Genomic DNA, 17,104 nt, shown 5'->3' with positions numbered 1-17,104 from the left:
ATCATTTTCCACTCTCTCTCTCTACCTATATTTCATAGGATAAGGCACCGAAGTTATCAGATGTCAGAGGAGGTTAGAACTGGTGCTGAGCTAATGAATCATCCAATCAAGTGGTTTTCAACCCATGAATTTAGGATGTTTATTAATTGTAAGGACACTGTAAGGGATGTGTTTCCAAAAATGGTATCGGAACTCCTCCATTTACATAAGACATAGGTATAATAAGGCATCAAAGTGTGTTTTCCCTTCTGTTCAAATCTGCATTAATATAGTATAGTAACTGATTATTGTATGTAGAGAAAAAGTTCTAATTGACAGAACTTCTATTCATCTTGTATGATGAATTATTAGTTGACGTAATATCTAGCTACATGGAGAATGTGGAGGAGAAATTAGAAAAGAAGTTCTTCATGGAAGAAATCCCGGGACAATTGTTGTCCAGCGGTCTCTTTGAGTTCAGAGATACATGTGACTTGCCAAAGGTCAGATTGCTAGTGATTGGCCTAGAACTGTGGTGACCATGCCATACCAGGGCAGTTCCAGTTTGTGTCTATGGCCCTAGAGTGATTATCGAATGTAGTCCCTCTCATCCTCAAAGGAATTCCAGCTTAGTAATAAATTATGTTGTCACTCTACCTAAAACCTGAATCTTCTAACTGACAGTTTACCACCTTTCTTACTACATGTTCCTGCCTCTTTCTCTTTTTTATCTGTGGTTTTCAAAAGTTTTCCACTTTCTGATTCCATCTCACATTATCACAAATTAATCTGTCTCAAAGTGTGGGTGGGGGCCTCCCTGGTGGAACAAGAGGTTAAGTCTCAGCTGTGAAGCTATCAGCAGCCACTGCAGCAGGAGTTCAATTCCCAGCCAGGGAGCTGACCCACGTGGCGCAGCAGACCTTTCCTGTCTCACCCACTGCTCCCCTCAGCAGTGTATTTCAGTGGCTCTGCCTGTTCTGTTCCCCACTCTGTCTCTGGTGAATTCTCTCACCACCCCACACCTCTGATCTATACCCCAGTTCATGCATGCATGCATAAATAAAATAAATCTTAAAAAAAAAGTCTGGTGAGTGTAAATGATAACTCCCAGCCTGTACTTCCTAAACTAAAATACAGTCTTTAGTTCCTCAGTGGATGAGGAAGCAAGACACACCAAGGACAGTATCTATGGGGCTCCCTAAGCCCACAGCCTTGACCAAGGCACAGACACCAAGCCATGTGCACCCACATTCTCAGGGACGAAGGTTGATGGGGGGTGAGAGCAGTTTGTAAATTTTTGTGAATATTTTTTAATTAATCCATGTTGATGGAGCTAGAAGGAATTATGTTCAGTGAAATAAGCCAGAAGGAACAAGAAAAATATCAGATGTTCACTTATAACAGGAATATAGGGGAACCAAATAAGACATCAGTGTAAAAAAATAATAATAATAACAGTACAAAACACAACAAAGCAAAAACAGACAATTATAAACCAGAGACATCCTGCAGGGGAGGAGGAGGGAGAGGGATCAGAGGGAGGGAGGGAGGAGCACAGGGGACTGTGGTGATGGTGCATGGGTGTCTTAAGGAAGGAGATTCTATGGGGACTCAATCTGAGGGGGTGGGGGGAAGCAAATATTGTCTAAAAAATGTAAAAAATGATAAATGTTAAAATAAAAAAATGAAAAAGAAAAAAAATAAATTAATCCATATTGAAAAGAAATGCAAAATAAAACATCACCCACTAGGCTATGAAAGTCCAGTACATTCAGATGACTAAAACATGGTGTTCCTATTCCTTGGTAATATTTTGAAAACTTTTGGGCACAATGAAAGTTAAATATAAGCAAGAAAGTGCTTAATAAAGTCTCTTTTCCTTGTCTGCCTCATGGAGCTAAAAATACCAGTGTCTCTAATTGGTATATCAGTACCACCCTCAAGAATTTCTTATATGCATAAACACCCAGTGCAAATTTGGTGGAGTCCCACAGCAGCAATCATGAGCTGGGAGGAGCCTGCTTCTATAACTCTGCTTGGGTTCTTTTATTGCTTTTAACTAGTGCTAGAACTAAATACCTGTGCAACAAGACCTTCGAATAACAGAGCCCAAAAGCTGGGAGAAACTAGATAAAATGAAGGTTAGTTCCATATAGAATTGTGAGATAAAAATGGCTTCTTTTTAATATAAGGCACTGTGTTATACCATCTAAATATGAGGTTTTTGTATAGACGATATGTCTTTTGAGGGAGTACTCTTCCTCACAGCCTTGGGAATAGCAACTTGCCAACTTCATTTATTTCATGGTGAGCGATACAAGTGCTGGGTTCCTCCTACTTCCCTTGGTAGTTTCCTTGCTGCTAGGGAAACTGATCTCATGAATGTTAACCTTCCCTGGCCTCAGTTTCCCCACTATAAAATGGGGATACTGGGCCTCCCCTGGTGGCACGGCTTTGAGCGCTGGGCTGCAAAGCTGCCCGCAGCCTCTGCAGCACCGGTTTGATCCCTGGCCGCTGGCGAGGGTCCCGCATGGTGCGCAGACCTCTCCTGCCACGCCCTCTGCTCCCCTCAGCAGTGTATTTTGTCAGCCTGCCTGTTCAGCTCCCCACTCTGGCTCTGGTGAATTTTCTCACCCTCCCACACTTCTGACTGTACCCAGTGCTTATATAAATAAATAAAAAAATCTTTAAAAAAATAAAACAAAATAAAATAAAATGGGGATACTATTACCCAACACATGATATTAAAAGTTTCAGTTTAAACCTTAAAATTCTATCCTTTATAGGATAGACTTGCTATTTAATCAAACATATTTGAGATCAATTATATGTCAAGTGTTATACAAGGATGTGGGGCTTTAAAAATGAAGAAGATAAACAATCTGCTGTGAGGATCTTATAATTCAAGAGAGGTGGCAAATAGGTACACAAATACATATGTGGGATATGATGTGATATGGGAAAGAGACTATATTTAGGGAGATGGAATGTACTTCTCTTAGCAATTGGCATCTTCTTTGAGTTTTGAAGGATGAATAAAAATTCTCCAGGCAGAGGATGTGACAAGGCAATCCAAGATTGCTCAGGTTACATAACCTGATGATGAACAGGCTGATGATGAGTGGAAAAGTCTGATCAGATGAGTGGAAAAAGATGATAAGATTTTTATTTTGGTTCCAGTCCAGTTCTTTCAGAACAGATTATGACTAATTTAAACAGGTAAAACAAAGCCTGTTGTTTGTAAGTTGAATTCTCCTTTCCCCTCCAAAGTATGTGTGGCTGGGGGCTTTGAGACATCAGGGGGCTCATTAAGTAAACAGTCCATTTTCCTGAGGTCTTCTTGTCTGGTCTTTGCTCTTTTGGGGCTTGGCCCAGGATAGACCAGCTCTCCCAAGTGTTCTCCACATTCCCTCTGAGCAGCACAGAAATATTTTTGTATTGAAAGTTTCAGTTTAAACCTTAAAATCCATCTTTTATAGAAGATTCATTTGGGAAAGTCCACAGTATTGGGTTTCCTACTCCACAACTTGATTGTCATCTACCCTTAATGCCTCACCAAAACAACCACTTGGCAGAGATGGATCACAGAACTGGGAAGGATAGGTGCGTTCATCTGTAACACCATTTAAATGTCTCAACTAGCTGGCACCTAGATTTCAGATCTATATATGGTGTGTGTTTTTTTTTTTAAAGATATATATATATATATTATTTATGCATACAATAACTGGGGTACAGGCCAGAGGTGTGGGAAGTGAGAGGATTCACCAGAGACAGAGTAGGGAGCAGAACAGGCAGATCTACTGAAATACACTGCTGAGGAGAGTAGTGGAGACAGCAGAGGTCCGTTGTGCCACGTGGGTAGCTCCCTCACCTGCTGGGGATTGAACTCATGCTGCAGTGGCTGCCAAGAGTTTGATAGCGCTGTCTTTAACCCCTGCGCCATGAGGGAGGCCCTATATATAGTGTTTCAATTTGAATGTAGGTGATTATTTAGGAGGTCTTCTCAGGGAAATCTGCAAGGAGTGTGGAAGGTAAGGAGCAAGCAGGTATGCACTACCACATGAGGTGGCATCTAAGGGTAACTTGGTCAACCCCAAAGGGAAGCTTCGAATCAGGGCAGCCACTTTCCAAGGTTGCCCTGATGGGGTATGAATGGAGCTGGGGTGTTCATAACCCCCAAATCTATCAATCATATCAATCATTGGTTCAGCCCTGCTTCCAGAGAATATTAGTTCCCAGGCAACACTGACTGTCTGCACACAGGCAAAATGATTTCTGTAGCTGAAGACAGTCCCTCCATGAGGGGACATCAGTTCTGGTTGTAGGAAGTAAAAGCCTACTTTTATGGCAGGGCCCAATGCAAAATGATTTTTTTTTTTTTTTTTTTTTTTGCAAAAAGCAAGGAAAAGGTGCCACTAGAGGTACAAAATAAAATCTTTCTTTTTTTTCACAGTTTTTCTATTCACTTGTCACGATTTTTTAAAAACTTGCTGTTTAATGCCACTTTATGTAAAGGAAAATTAAAATTTTAAATGACTAGCCTGCACTTTACCTTTCATTTCTATCTTGCGCAACGTTCGTTTGAAAATGCAAATATAATAGCATTTAACTTGTATGCTAATTGCCTAAAGTTATACAATTTGCATATTTTGTTCTAACAGAAGTGGAAACACTGCACAAAACTCGCTCAAATTTTTATTTCACTTTTTGATACCCATCTTAGCAACAGTCTCTGCTTCTGACTTCCTGCTGAATAAGGAAAGCGTGAAAGGAAAGAATGCCAAATTTTCCCTTTCCTTCTTTGTCATCATTTGCAGTGTAAGTTCAGCAAATGCAGGAAAGTAACATGAGCAGGAATGGACATGACAGGGTTCCTTGGTCATTTGTGTTTCTTATAATGCGCTGCCTTCTTTCTGTGCTCCAAGCAAGTTTTGGTTCAAAAAGAAGGTCTGGCCTCTTCGGCTGTCACATTCCCTCCTCTCCAGCTTACTCAGCCATAGACAAAACACACTTAGCTTGTATTCAGTTTCAATCTCCATGGGCTCTGTGCACTGTAAGTCTGCTGCAATGCTGTGCTCACAGTGAACGTTCGCTACGAATGGGGCAAACCTGATAGGTAGACACACGTATTGTATGTCCTTCTGCATGTGGTGTCGTCCTATCAGAATACACTTAGAAGATACAACTTCAAAGAAAAAAGCTATTAACAACTTTAATATGGTGACAGCAGAGCATTAAATCCAATGAGGGGTCTGGGCACGGAATCCTATGTTACCACCCAGATCACGAGTCATGACACAAGCCAGCCCACAGGAAGGCAGCGTCCATGCAAATGGTGAAGAGACCTCAGGGTGCAGGGGTGGAGAAGGAAAACTAGGAATCCAGGCCTGCATACCAGGGAGTTTACCCCAGACGAGTCTAGGGCAACCAAAGGAGTTTGTTACCAAGAGAGTCCAGAACACTAGTCATGCCAGGAAAGAAGAGACAGGAAGAGACATTATCTAGTAGAGGGAGAAAAGAGAGCTGGTTAACCCAGACACTGAACTGGAAGTACCTGGGGAGAGCCAAGGAAGGAAGCCAAGGGTGGGACATCTGGAGAACTAGCAAGTGCTATCATAAGCCACTGGCCATTTGGACCTGGTCGCAATCCTGAGTGTCCTCCATGACACCTCCAGTGCTGTGTGGTACATTTCACATGCTTGGGGTTCTTGGAGGGGGTGGGGCAAATCCTTTTGGAGAGCAAGGCTTCCCAGTTTCCTCCATTGCTCTACCCTGCGTAAAAAAGGAGACCATTGCTCGGTGTGAGGCAGACTCCTCCCTCTCTTGCAGAGAAGACCATTTTCTGCTTTCCCTCATTGTTTCAAATTGGAAACAAACAGGAAACTAGCCACACTGATCATGTGGCATGAGAAGTGGTCAGTGGTGACTGGCCAACTGGGATCTAATGAAAAACTGAGACTTTGCGAGGCAGCTGCGGGAGACTGTTAGTTGTGGGTGTTTAACCACTTGGAGGCAGCTTCCATTACAAGTCTTCTGTGTTAACTTTAAACAGGTTTTCCAACCTTGCACTAGCCTCAGATTGGACCAGATATTCCTATGTTTTAGGAAACTGGAGCATCCCTGGCCTTTGTTCACTAGATGCTAGTAGTATCTAGTGAACAATTACTCTTGTGACAATTACAAAAATGTCTCCGGATATTGCCCAATGTCCTCTGGGGGAAATAATTACCCTCAGCGACAACCAGCAACTTAGATCATGTGAACCCCATAGAAGACACACCTTTCACCATATGCCCTTAGCTAGACTTATTATTCTACTTCCAGCTTAGTCAGTCATAGACAAAACACTCTTAGCTTGCATTTGGTTTGAATCTCTGTGGGCTCTGTGTGCTGTGAGTCCACTGCTTTACGAAAGCATCTCTTTATCGCCCTGCCTCTTTTACAGCATTATTCACCCTACTCCTGGGGAAGACCACTTGGTGGGTAAGTCTCCTTGCTTTGTGTTTATATGAAAAGAGTTATATCAGTCTTTGAAAATTGCTGCAAAAAATTATATATAGAGAGAGATATAGAAAATATCTATATATCTATATCTATATCTATATCTATATCTATATCTATATATATATATATATATATATATAGAGAGAGAGAGAGAGAGAGAGATTTTTTGTTAGTTCAACATCTCTTTCTAACTCTAGGGTAATGCAAGCTAGTACCTAACAAGAGCTTGGTGTTTACCAGCCTCATCCTATGTTTTATTTAATCCTCAAAAAGAAAAAGTAACTCCTATAAAGTAGCATATTCATTTTTACAGATGGGAAAATGAAACTGGAAGTTAATAAGTAATCTTCCCAGATTGCAAATGGATTTGAACTTGAATCTTTTTTGCTGCAAAATGAAGACACTTTCACTTTTATCAATGCTTCTCAAGTCTAGTACATGTAACTCTCTCTCTCTCTCTCTCTCTCTCTCTCTCTCTCTCTCTGTGTGTGTGTGTGTGTGTGTGTGTGTGTGTGTGTGTGTTGGAACAATGCAGTTTCCCAGGCCTTCCCTATTAGGCTAGTCTAGAGCAGGTCCCAAGAACAGGGGTTTTAAACAAGTGTTTCCTAGGATTCTAATGCACAGGTCTGTGAATCTCACCTGCTACATTACACTATGATTTCTGGTGAGGCATTGGGGAAAGGGAGAAGATGAAAGAGGATTATAGAAGGTTTGGGAGAGTTTCAAAGTGCTCTGGTTTCCTTTTCACATCCCCACAGACTTGGTCAAAATCTGGCTGGCAATACCAGCTCCCACATAGTGCCCCTTGACCTCTCCTGCTTCTCTGCAGCCAGCAAGCACTTTGGATGACTGGCAGGTTACCCCAGTTTAGGCCTCAGGTGCTAAGACCCAGGCTGCTGTCAGCTTACCCTCCAGTAATTCACAAAGCACTTTCATTAGCTTAGTTTAATTCTGGGAGTTAGCCCAGTAGCATTGATTTTGTTTGTCCACATATACTTTCAGAAATCCCTGGCCCTCCATGGAGACTTTTCCTGGAATCCTTGCCTAACCTGGCAAGATCATGAAAAGCCTGGGTCAGCTCGGAAGTTGGATGTCTGCTCACTTTAACTTCCAAATAGTCTGGCAAAGTAAGGGGTACCAGACATCTCAGTCTGATGTGTTTCCAAGGAAAAATATTAGCAAAACATAATAAGAATAATATTTGGAGGATTCAGTTCCCATTAGAATACAGCAAATACTCCAAAAGATCTTCTGAGGCTCAGATCTGGCTTAAAGGAGAATAATGGCTGAGGCAGGTTTGAGTTTCAGACTTGATTTTCTCCTAGCTCCCCTGAGAGAGCAAACAGAAAACCTGCAGAGAAACACAAAACCCTGCTCATTGTGCCTGCTACTTGTTTGCAAGTGATTGTATGTCTGCCCCACTAACCTCACTGGGTTCATCGTGCTTTTAAATCAGTGCCTGTGGTGTAACGTAGTCTCTTATTCATCCATACTACGTGTAGAGAATTTAATGTCTGAATCGCAACAGCAGTGATTGCTATTCTCTGTTCAAATCATTGCTTCTGGAAGCTTCAGCTTTTTTCTTTTTTTGGAAGCTGCAGATTCAGGAAAGAAGCAATTCCTTTACTTGGGCCTGATTCTAGCATGGTTGTTGCTTCTGACTCTTCTTTCCCAAGCCTACCTTTTCCAGAAAGACAGACTATTCATGATTGGCCTCCAATGCTATGGACCCCTCAGAAGTCAGACAGGTGACTCATCCTGAGTTAAAACCTGGAAGGAGTGAGGTTCAGAGAGACAGCCTACCATTTGCGGGGTTCATGCATTTTTTTCTGCCTCTGGGAGGTGGGGTGCTGAGAGCCTTGTTCACAATCTCTACATCATTGGCCATTATTAGTGTTGTAATTCATAGAATGGGCCACACCCATAGGCGGGATATGACCCAAGGGCCTTGTTCCAAGAAGTCTTCCCCTGTAGGACTCCTCTCAGATAGAAGAGGAAATAGGGAGGTAGATCATGAACATGATTTGTGCCTTGATTCAGTGAAAGGCAGATTAAAGCCGGTATCTCTGAGAACAGGCTGCTTTCTTTCTCTGACGGGGGTCACAGAAAGCACCTGAGCAGGCCACCTCATAAATGGAAAGATGGACTGCTTGGCAGTTAGGTTTCATTAAAACCAAGTCCCACTTTGAGAAAACAGCTGTCACAATGGTTTCCTTGCCTTTGTTCTAACTCCATGCTCAAGGAGTGACCACCACCTTAGAGGCTTGCAGATATCTTAATGCCTAGAAGGGACTGCCTTGGGTCATATTTCAGTCACTAGAAGAATTGAGTGGAGATAGTCAATTCAATATACTGTCATTCTGTACCCTTAAGTGATAAGACAGGCAGACCAAGTGAGAAAATAAGGGAAAGCAACGTAAACCCATATTTCCTGTTAGAAACACAAAGTCAAACATTTGTCCTTTTTTTTTTTTTTTTTTTTTGTAGAAGAACTGGGGTATAGGCCAGAGGTACAAGGGCTAAGAGGATTCACCAGAGACAGAGTAGGGAGCAGAACAAGTGGATTTAATGAAATACCCTGCTAAGGGGAGCTATGGGCCAGACAGGAGAGGTCTGTTGCATGTGGGTTGCTGCATGTGGGTTAGCTCCCTGGCCGGGGATTGAATTTGGGATGTAGTGGTGATAGTACTGAGACTTAATCCATAGGCCATCAGGGAGGCCCACATTTGTCCTTCTGATAATAGAGAAGTAAATGTTATCTGTCCATAGTAAAGGGGACATCCATGTTTTATTCACAGTACCTGGAGCAATAACTCTGAACTAGACAGTCTCCATCTCTTAGGACCAGACATTCAGTGGCATTGTCAAGCTTGGAACCTGGTGTCTAGGCATTTGATTGACTTGAAGAGAAGAGGGGTTTGGTTTGTCATTTCCTTGGAATGACAGAGACAAAAAGGCCTCCCCATTTGTGACTTAAATCTTAAAGGTCAGTTGACAGATTTAGCAAAATGAAAATACAGAAGATCCACTTAAGTTGAAGTTCAGATAAGCAATGAATAAGTTTAATATATATTTTTGTATTTATTGTCTTAGTATAAAAATTATTTGCTCTTTATCTGAAACTTAAATTTCACTAGGTGCCCTGTATTTTATCTCTCCATACTATATAGGGCAATAAATCCATAAGTTGTTTCGTAGGGTCTTATCATGAGTAAAAGGAAAGGAAACCCTCCTACAGGAAAACTTATTTCAAGGAAATAGCAGCTTTAAGTTTCTATACTCTAGTGTGAGTTTTGTGTTTTTTCTCTTTTAAACACAGTGAAATTTTAGGCATAATTTCCATGGTGAAATATGAGAAATAATACACAGGGAAGGAATTTACAGTCTCATTCCTAGCATACTTCATAGAGTTTTAGTTTCCTCTCATTCATCAAAGAGAAGGTTGTCACCGGTTGAGGTGGAAGTAGCTGCAAATGGTAGACATGCTAGTTCTGCCATGATTTTCCCGCCACTTGGAAATAACTAAGAAAAGGTGCTACGACCAGTCAAGACAAGATGTTATGAACACCGTTTGCAAGTGTCAGTGTTTCTTCTGCTCAAGAGAAAGCAGTTTCAAGTATTTTTCTTAATAAAAGCATCCTGCGAATTTCCAAAATAGAGGTATCATCTCTGTTGAGAACTATCCCCATCCAGAACTATCCCCCTCCCCTCCCTTCTGAAGAGTTGACAATGTACAGCATCCCATTGTTTAAAGCCTCCTAAGAAGCATAGAGTTAGCCTCTTTCCTATTCTCATCTTCTATCTAAGCTTCCTACTCCCCTTCCCACCTCCCCATATACACATTCATGCTCACAAGTAACCTGCTAGTATTAATTTATTGATTATTAATCCAGAGGTTTTTAGTGTTTACACAAACAAACCTGAATAGATACTGTTAGCCCTCAAATGAGTCTACAAAATTCACTGCTTTGTTCTTTTCATTTACCATTATTTCTTAGAGTTCTTTCCATACATAGAAACCTCATTCATTCTTTTTTTACAGCATCATAGTACTCCAATTGTATGGATCAGCATCATTCATTTGCCAATTCTATTGTTACATTGCTAGAAATTTTGGGTATTTCTGATATTTTGCTACCAACAATGCTTTAGCAAGCAACCTTGTACTATGCCTTTTTGCACCCATGAAAGTGTATCTGTAGCAAATATTCCTACGAATGTCCTGATTGAGTCAACAGGTAGGTAAATGCATAATTCTGATACATATGGGCAAGGCATTGCATTGATCACACTTCTACCAACATTGTGAAAGGAAGGAATGTCCCTGTGTGACTAGTTCCTTTCCTAAGACTTTCTTTGGATAAAAAAAGGGGTTAGAGAGTATAGTTGGTTATATTTAATTAAAACACTGGGTTCCTCATTGCATTGTCCAAAGATGTTAACATTGGCATTCTTAAGCCTGAGTTTTCATTGTACAATTCAAGGAGGGGGTATTTTTTATTTTATTTTATTTTTTTAAGATTTATTTATTTATTTATACAAGCACTGGGTACAGTCAGAAGTACGGGAGGGTGAGAGAATTCACCAGAGCCAGAACGGGGAGCAGAATAGGCAAACTGACAAAGCACACTGCTGAGGGGAGCGGCGGGTGTAGCAGCAGAGGTCTACACCCCATGTGGGACCCTTGCTAGCAGCTGGGGATCGAACCAGTGCTGCAGAGGCTGCAGGCAGCTTTGCAGCACTGGGGAGGCCCTATTTTATTTTTTAAATGCAACCAAAAAAGTTAGGATTCTTTTGGCTGCAAGTAATAATAGCATTCACTCAGCTTGGTGAGTGGGTGTTAGTGAGAAAGGAAGGAAAGTGGTTATTGTTAAATTGAGGAGGTAGCTCATGGCACCAGAGGCAGGCACACAGTCATGCCTCCAATTTCACCCTCTCAAAGGGACTGAGTGAGTGACTCAGTGTGTGAGTGAAGGACATGACTTTGAACTTGGGTCAGGCACCCACCCAAGCTTCAGGCAGCTGTGGACAACAGTACATGATTGTATTGTTCAAACTAAAATCTGGAGCCTACCACTCCAAGGAAACAGAACAACCAAGAGAATATTTTTGAGTTGAGCAGTTACAGCAAATGGCATCTGCTCCAACCACAAATAAAATGATTTCTCTATGTCACTTTGACATTATAACAAAAATGATTATAAAGAAAGAACAGAAATGAAATGTATCTGAAGTGTCTAGTATTTGAAATTTCTCATTTAAATCACCCTGTGCACCTCCCTGGTGGCAAAGGGGTTAAGTCTCAGCACTATGAATCTATCAGCAGCCACTGCAGCACAAGTTCAATCCCTGACCACATGGCGCAGCAGACCTCTCCTGTCTCCCCGCTGCTCCCCTCAGTAGTGTATTTGAGTAGATCTGCCTGTTCTGTTCCCCACTCCTGTCTCCAGTGAGTCTTCTCACCCCTCAGACCTCTGACCTATACCCCAGCTCTTATAGGCAAAAATAAATAAATCTTAATCAATCAATCAATCAATCAATCAATCAATCACCTGTGTATTTTCTGGAGTTATATCACTGTTGCAGAAATAAATTGGTATGAGCTGGACAAATTATCACCTCTGCTATTATTTCTATTCGGAAGATATTTCCTAAAAGCTAGATTAACAGAGAAGCTTTTTAGGATAAAACAACAAGGCATTGTTTTACATTTTTTCAAACAAAAGTTTCTCTTTCATGAATATTAAAAAATACTACCCATAGATTTCAGGGTTGGTCTATAGGGCATATTTCAAAGTAATGTGTATTATCACTTCAGAAAAGTGAACTGTTTCTTTTTTCAATCAAATGACAACATGGTAAGGAAGAAAGCAGCCAAATCCCTGAGTAATCTTATTGAGGGTTCAGTTTTCTAAGTATGACCTTATACTAGCAACAGCTGCTAAGTAACAAGAAAACAGTGAGGGAGTCCTACTTCCATGAGGCAAGATGCTCTTAAACAGTGAGGTCTGGAGGCGAATTCTAATTATGTAACATGAATGAGTCATCAGTGCAATCAGAGATGCAGACAGATAAGCAGCTACTCACCCTCTCCCTACAATCCTTAAAGCACGTAGACATTCATAGACCTCGTTCCTCCTACACCTTCCTTTCTCTTTCCTTTCACCCCTTCTTTCTGTTTTTTTTTTTCTTTTTTGTTCTAGATTAGTCAATGTTTTCCCTAGAAACAAAAACAATAGTATGGACATATATATATATATCTGGATTTATTGTAAGGAAGTGACTCATGTAATCATGGAGGTGGGGAGGTTCCAAGATCTGCAAGGTGAGCTTATGATCTAGTTCCGGTGTAAGTCTAAAAGCCAGAAAGCCAGGAAGCAGTGGAGCCTACCATTTTGAATCAACGTTGAAAACTCATAAATCCCAGAAAAGTCTGTGAGTTCCAAGTCTGGAAGCAGGTGAAAGTCAATGTCCCAGTTCAAAGACATCGAGGCAAGTGGAATTCTCTCTCACTCAGAGACAGTTAGCATTTTTGTTCTTCAAGTGACGTAAAGGACCCCCTGCATAGGAAGGGCAATATGCTTTACTCATTTTACTTTTATTTTTTAATTTATTTTTAATTTATTTTTTATATCATTGTTCATTTTTAAATAATATTTGTTCCCCCCACCCACTCCCTCAGGTGTAGTCCCCATAGAATTTCCTCCACCAATGAGCCTGTGCACTATCACCTCAGTCCCCTGTGTTGCTCCCTCCCTCCTTCCCTCTGATCCCTCTCCCACCTCCTCCCCTGCAGATGTCTCTGATTTATAATTGTCTGTTTTTGTTTTGTTGTGTTTTCTATTGTTCTTAATTTTTAAATGTTAATTTCATCTAAAACATCCTCATGGAATCCCAGGCTAGTGCTATTTGTACACCCTGTGGCCCAGTCAAGCCGACACAAAGAATTAACGTCCATAGGGGCCTTTCTATTTTCTTAGACACTGGCTCATGGTGTGGGCCTATGACCATAGTTTCTTGTGTTATTGCTCCTGTTCCCCATTTCTCTTCTTTACAGTGAAGTTTTTAAAAAATAATCTAGACTCACTGTCTGCAGTTTCTCATCTGTCATTCACTGTTCAACCCAATGATATTTGGCTTCTGTCCCCATCAATCCAAGATAACCAATTTCCTTAAGAACATCTGTAATCTAATTTTTTACAGTTTCTTTTTTTCCTGTCTTGTTTTCTATAACACAGCATCTGAATTTCTTCCTGCCTCTCTAGCCCTTTTTTCTCCTGTGCCCCTCTACAGGTGATATTCTCCAGGGGATGCATCTTCCTTTTTTATTTTATAAACTCTGTCTGACTGACGTTGTACATTCCTGTGCTTTGTCTGCCAGGTGTCAATTTATGACTTCAAAATCTGTATCTTCAACAGTCATCTCTCTCTGAATTCCAGACTTATATCTACAATCACTTATGGATTCTTTTCCTATAAGATATACCCACATGAAACTGGAATGCAACACATTAAATTAAATTCATCATTTTCTTATTTTCTTATTTAATTCCTTATTTCCTCTTTCTCAGATGGTACCATTATTGACTTAATCTCCTAAACTGGGAGACATTTATTATAAACAGCTACTTCTCTTCCTTATCTTTTTTTTTTAAAGATTTATTTATATAAGAACTGGGGTACAGACCAGATGCGCGAGAGGGTGAGAGGATTCACCAGGGACAGTGTGGGGAGCAGAACAGGAAGACTGACAAAATATACTGCTGAGGAGAGCAGCAGGTGAGACAGGAGAGGTCTACCACTCCATGTGGGACCCTCGCCAGCTGGCCAGGATCGAACCAGCGCTGTAGAAGTTGCAGACGGCTTCACAGTGCGGTGCTCAACTGCCTGCGCCACCAGGGAAGGCCCTCTTCCTTGTCTTCTAATCCCAGTCAGTTATTAAACTTTTTCCATTCTAATTGCTAAATATTAATTTCCTATACTCTTCTTTGTCTATGTCATGGGGTTACTCTAGACCTTCCTCATTTCTTAAGTGGATTCTAGCACAGATTTGTAATCCATTTCTCTCAACTTCCACTCTAGCCACCGCACAAATTCAGTGTCACATTTATGGTAAGAAAATGTGATCAAGTTACTTTCCAGTTAAACTTTTCCAAAATCTTCCTCATTGTGAAGATAATTGAACAGTCAAGAGACACCTAGGGCCTCCCTGGTGGCACAAGGGGTTAAGACGCAACCTATGAAGCTATCTGTAGCACTGCAGCATGAATTTAATCCTCAACCAGGGAGCTACCCACATGGCACAGCAGACCTCTCCTGACTCTCCCACTGCTCCCCTCAGCAGTGTATTTTGGTGAATCCACCTGTTCTGTTCCCCACTCTGTTTCTGGTGAATCTTCTCATCCCTTCATACCTCTGGCCAATAACCCAGTTCTTGTATGCATAAATAAATAAATCTTTCAAAAAAAACAACAAGAAAAGAGATACTGAGTTAAGCAGTGGCAACTGAGATGGAGTTATGGGGAGGAAGAGAGGGAATTAGAGTCTATGGAGCTGAAAATGACCCCTCCATCATTGATCAGATGAGGGGAGTGGGAATAAAGGAAGCTCTGAGGATAATCTCTCCATTTAACTTGGGTGGTTGAGTGAATCATGGCCTTATTTTCTGAGACTGGGGCCAGAGTCTCTGACTTTCCTCACGGACAGCAGCAAGTTGAATGATCCAGGTAAGGCACCCCATTTAAGGAAGCCAGGTCTTCAGGGAACCTCAAGGTTGGACAGAGATGAGTCAGAGTCTAGTAAAGAAAAAGAATACAAATTAATACCAGATGGAGGAAGGAGGAGTTGAAATACTGTCCAAGTATTATACAGGAGTGGAAGGTACAACATATTATGTCTTCTCTTCTACCAGAAGATTCCTAAACATTTGCAGACAAAGACTAAGAGTCTAGATCATTCACTCAGCAAGACATTACCTAGGTGCAAAAGGATTTAAAAGATTTATAGCTCTGACTTTCCCCCTCAGTTATTTCATAATCATCATCATGTCCTTTTTCTTGGTCAGGATTTTGATCATAGTTTGGAATATCTTGCTGTTTGTAGAAAATTTTAAAACATGAATTATTTAGTTGCTATATCTCTAGGGTACACATTTGGATGTGTGTAGATGGACTAATAGACATGCTTTGCCTATTAGTTCTCTACTCTCTAAGTCTACCCACTTAAAACAAAGGAAAGACTTATTTTACAGATCTTTAAAACATTCCTGAGAATTTCCAATTCACTTAAAAGCCAATCATCTCTATGTATCATTTTTTTAAAGAACAAAGGTCACTAGAAAAACTGTATGCCAACAACATTTAAAATGGTTAAATTGAGCCAAACCATCCAAATTCGAGTGTGTCTAATACATTAGAGTATTAAATCCCTAACAAATTCTTCTTTGCCATGGCCGGACAAGATCACTGGCATTTATTTATTGTTTTTACACAAATGGAAAAAATATATTCTGTAACAAAAAAGGTTTCATAGGTAACATGAACACAGGGTTCTGGGATGAATCCTGTATGGGACCCAAGAGAAAGTTAAAGGACACAATCTTTCTGCCAAATATAAGTGAAAAATCTGACATTTTGCTCTGTAAGCAGGTGGTTGATCGACTGTTTTATGCAAAGTTTAATTAGGTCTGTCTTTCTGTCTTAGTTACCTACCAAAACAAACTGTGCAAATCCCAGCATGGTAGGACTCCATCATCGACTGGCAAACAAAACCTTAGAAAGGATCCATAGCCTCAGGAAATGAAATCATCACGGAAGACAAGTTGGTAAGGAAGAGAGCCTATTTCAGGTAGTGTTAGCGGCTAGACAATGAATGGCTAGGGTACTCTGCTGACTGCATTAGTGCCAGGCCCAGGATTCCCCGCAGGCAGAAACCTAAGAGAGACCCAGTTGGCTTTAGTCCCTGTGTTCCTTTGGGGGAATAGTGTCCCCTGGTAAAGGTCTTTCTGCCATCTTTGCCCAAAAATCTCACACAATTTAGTCCCCATTCTCTCAGAAAACTGTCCAAGTGGTGACAGAGCAACCAGATAGATGCACTCGATATGTGACATTCATGATTGACAAATGTTTAGACTCCATGCCTTAAATTAAATAGTTCCACATTTTCATCCTTACTTTCAGTCTTATCTCAAAGGAACAAGCAAAATGGAAATGTTACACAGTGTAACAGGACCAGAGACAGATACAGAGATACTACTTTTAGTCAATAATGCCTTTCCCGCAGTCCCACAAATAATAATTCAGGTGATATCCTAATAAGATATGAAATGGTGGACACATTTTCGTTTGACCTCTTCAAATTACACATGAGGAAAATGGGACCTAGTAATGTCGGAGTTGCCCAAAATCACAACCTGGGCTAGAGCACAGGTTTCCTGACTTCGAGGCCATAGATCTTTCTGTCAACTTTCTATAACACTGTCAGTCACATATGACTGAATGGGATATATAGAAGGTTAAAGAATATGACTTATTTTACTGGCTACTCAGGCCCCTTCCCATCAAAGACCCTAAATATGAGGATCAGATATCAGACTACAGACTCATCCATCCATCCATCA

General features: G+C 40.9%; 1 protein-coding gene across 1 annotated transcript in view; it reads left to right on the top strand.

Annotated features, from left to right (window-relative positions):
- Nucleotides 1-371: 371 nt before the first annotated feature.
- The window catches only part of NEDD9 (neural precursor cell expressed, developmentally down-regulated 9), a gene marked incomplete at both ends in the record, with an annotated part of 137,721 nt that continues 120,988 nt past the window's right edge, over nt 372-17,104 (top strand). Inside the window, one exon of the mRNA XM_084259409.1 lies at nt 372-482. Coding sequence (XP_084115535.1) covers nt 372-482 — 111 coding nt within the window. The remainder of the gene's footprint in view (nt 483-17,104) is intronic.

The sequence above is a fragment of the Talpa europaea genome, assembly GCF_964194135.1.
Source record: "Talpa europaea genome assembly, chromosome: 2".
NCBI lineage: Eukaryota > Metazoa > Chordata > Mammalia > Eulipotyphla > Talpidae > Talpa > Talpa europaea.
The sequence above is the reverse complement of the archived record's forward strand: the minus strand, read 5'-3'. Positions and strand labels throughout refer to the sequence as shown.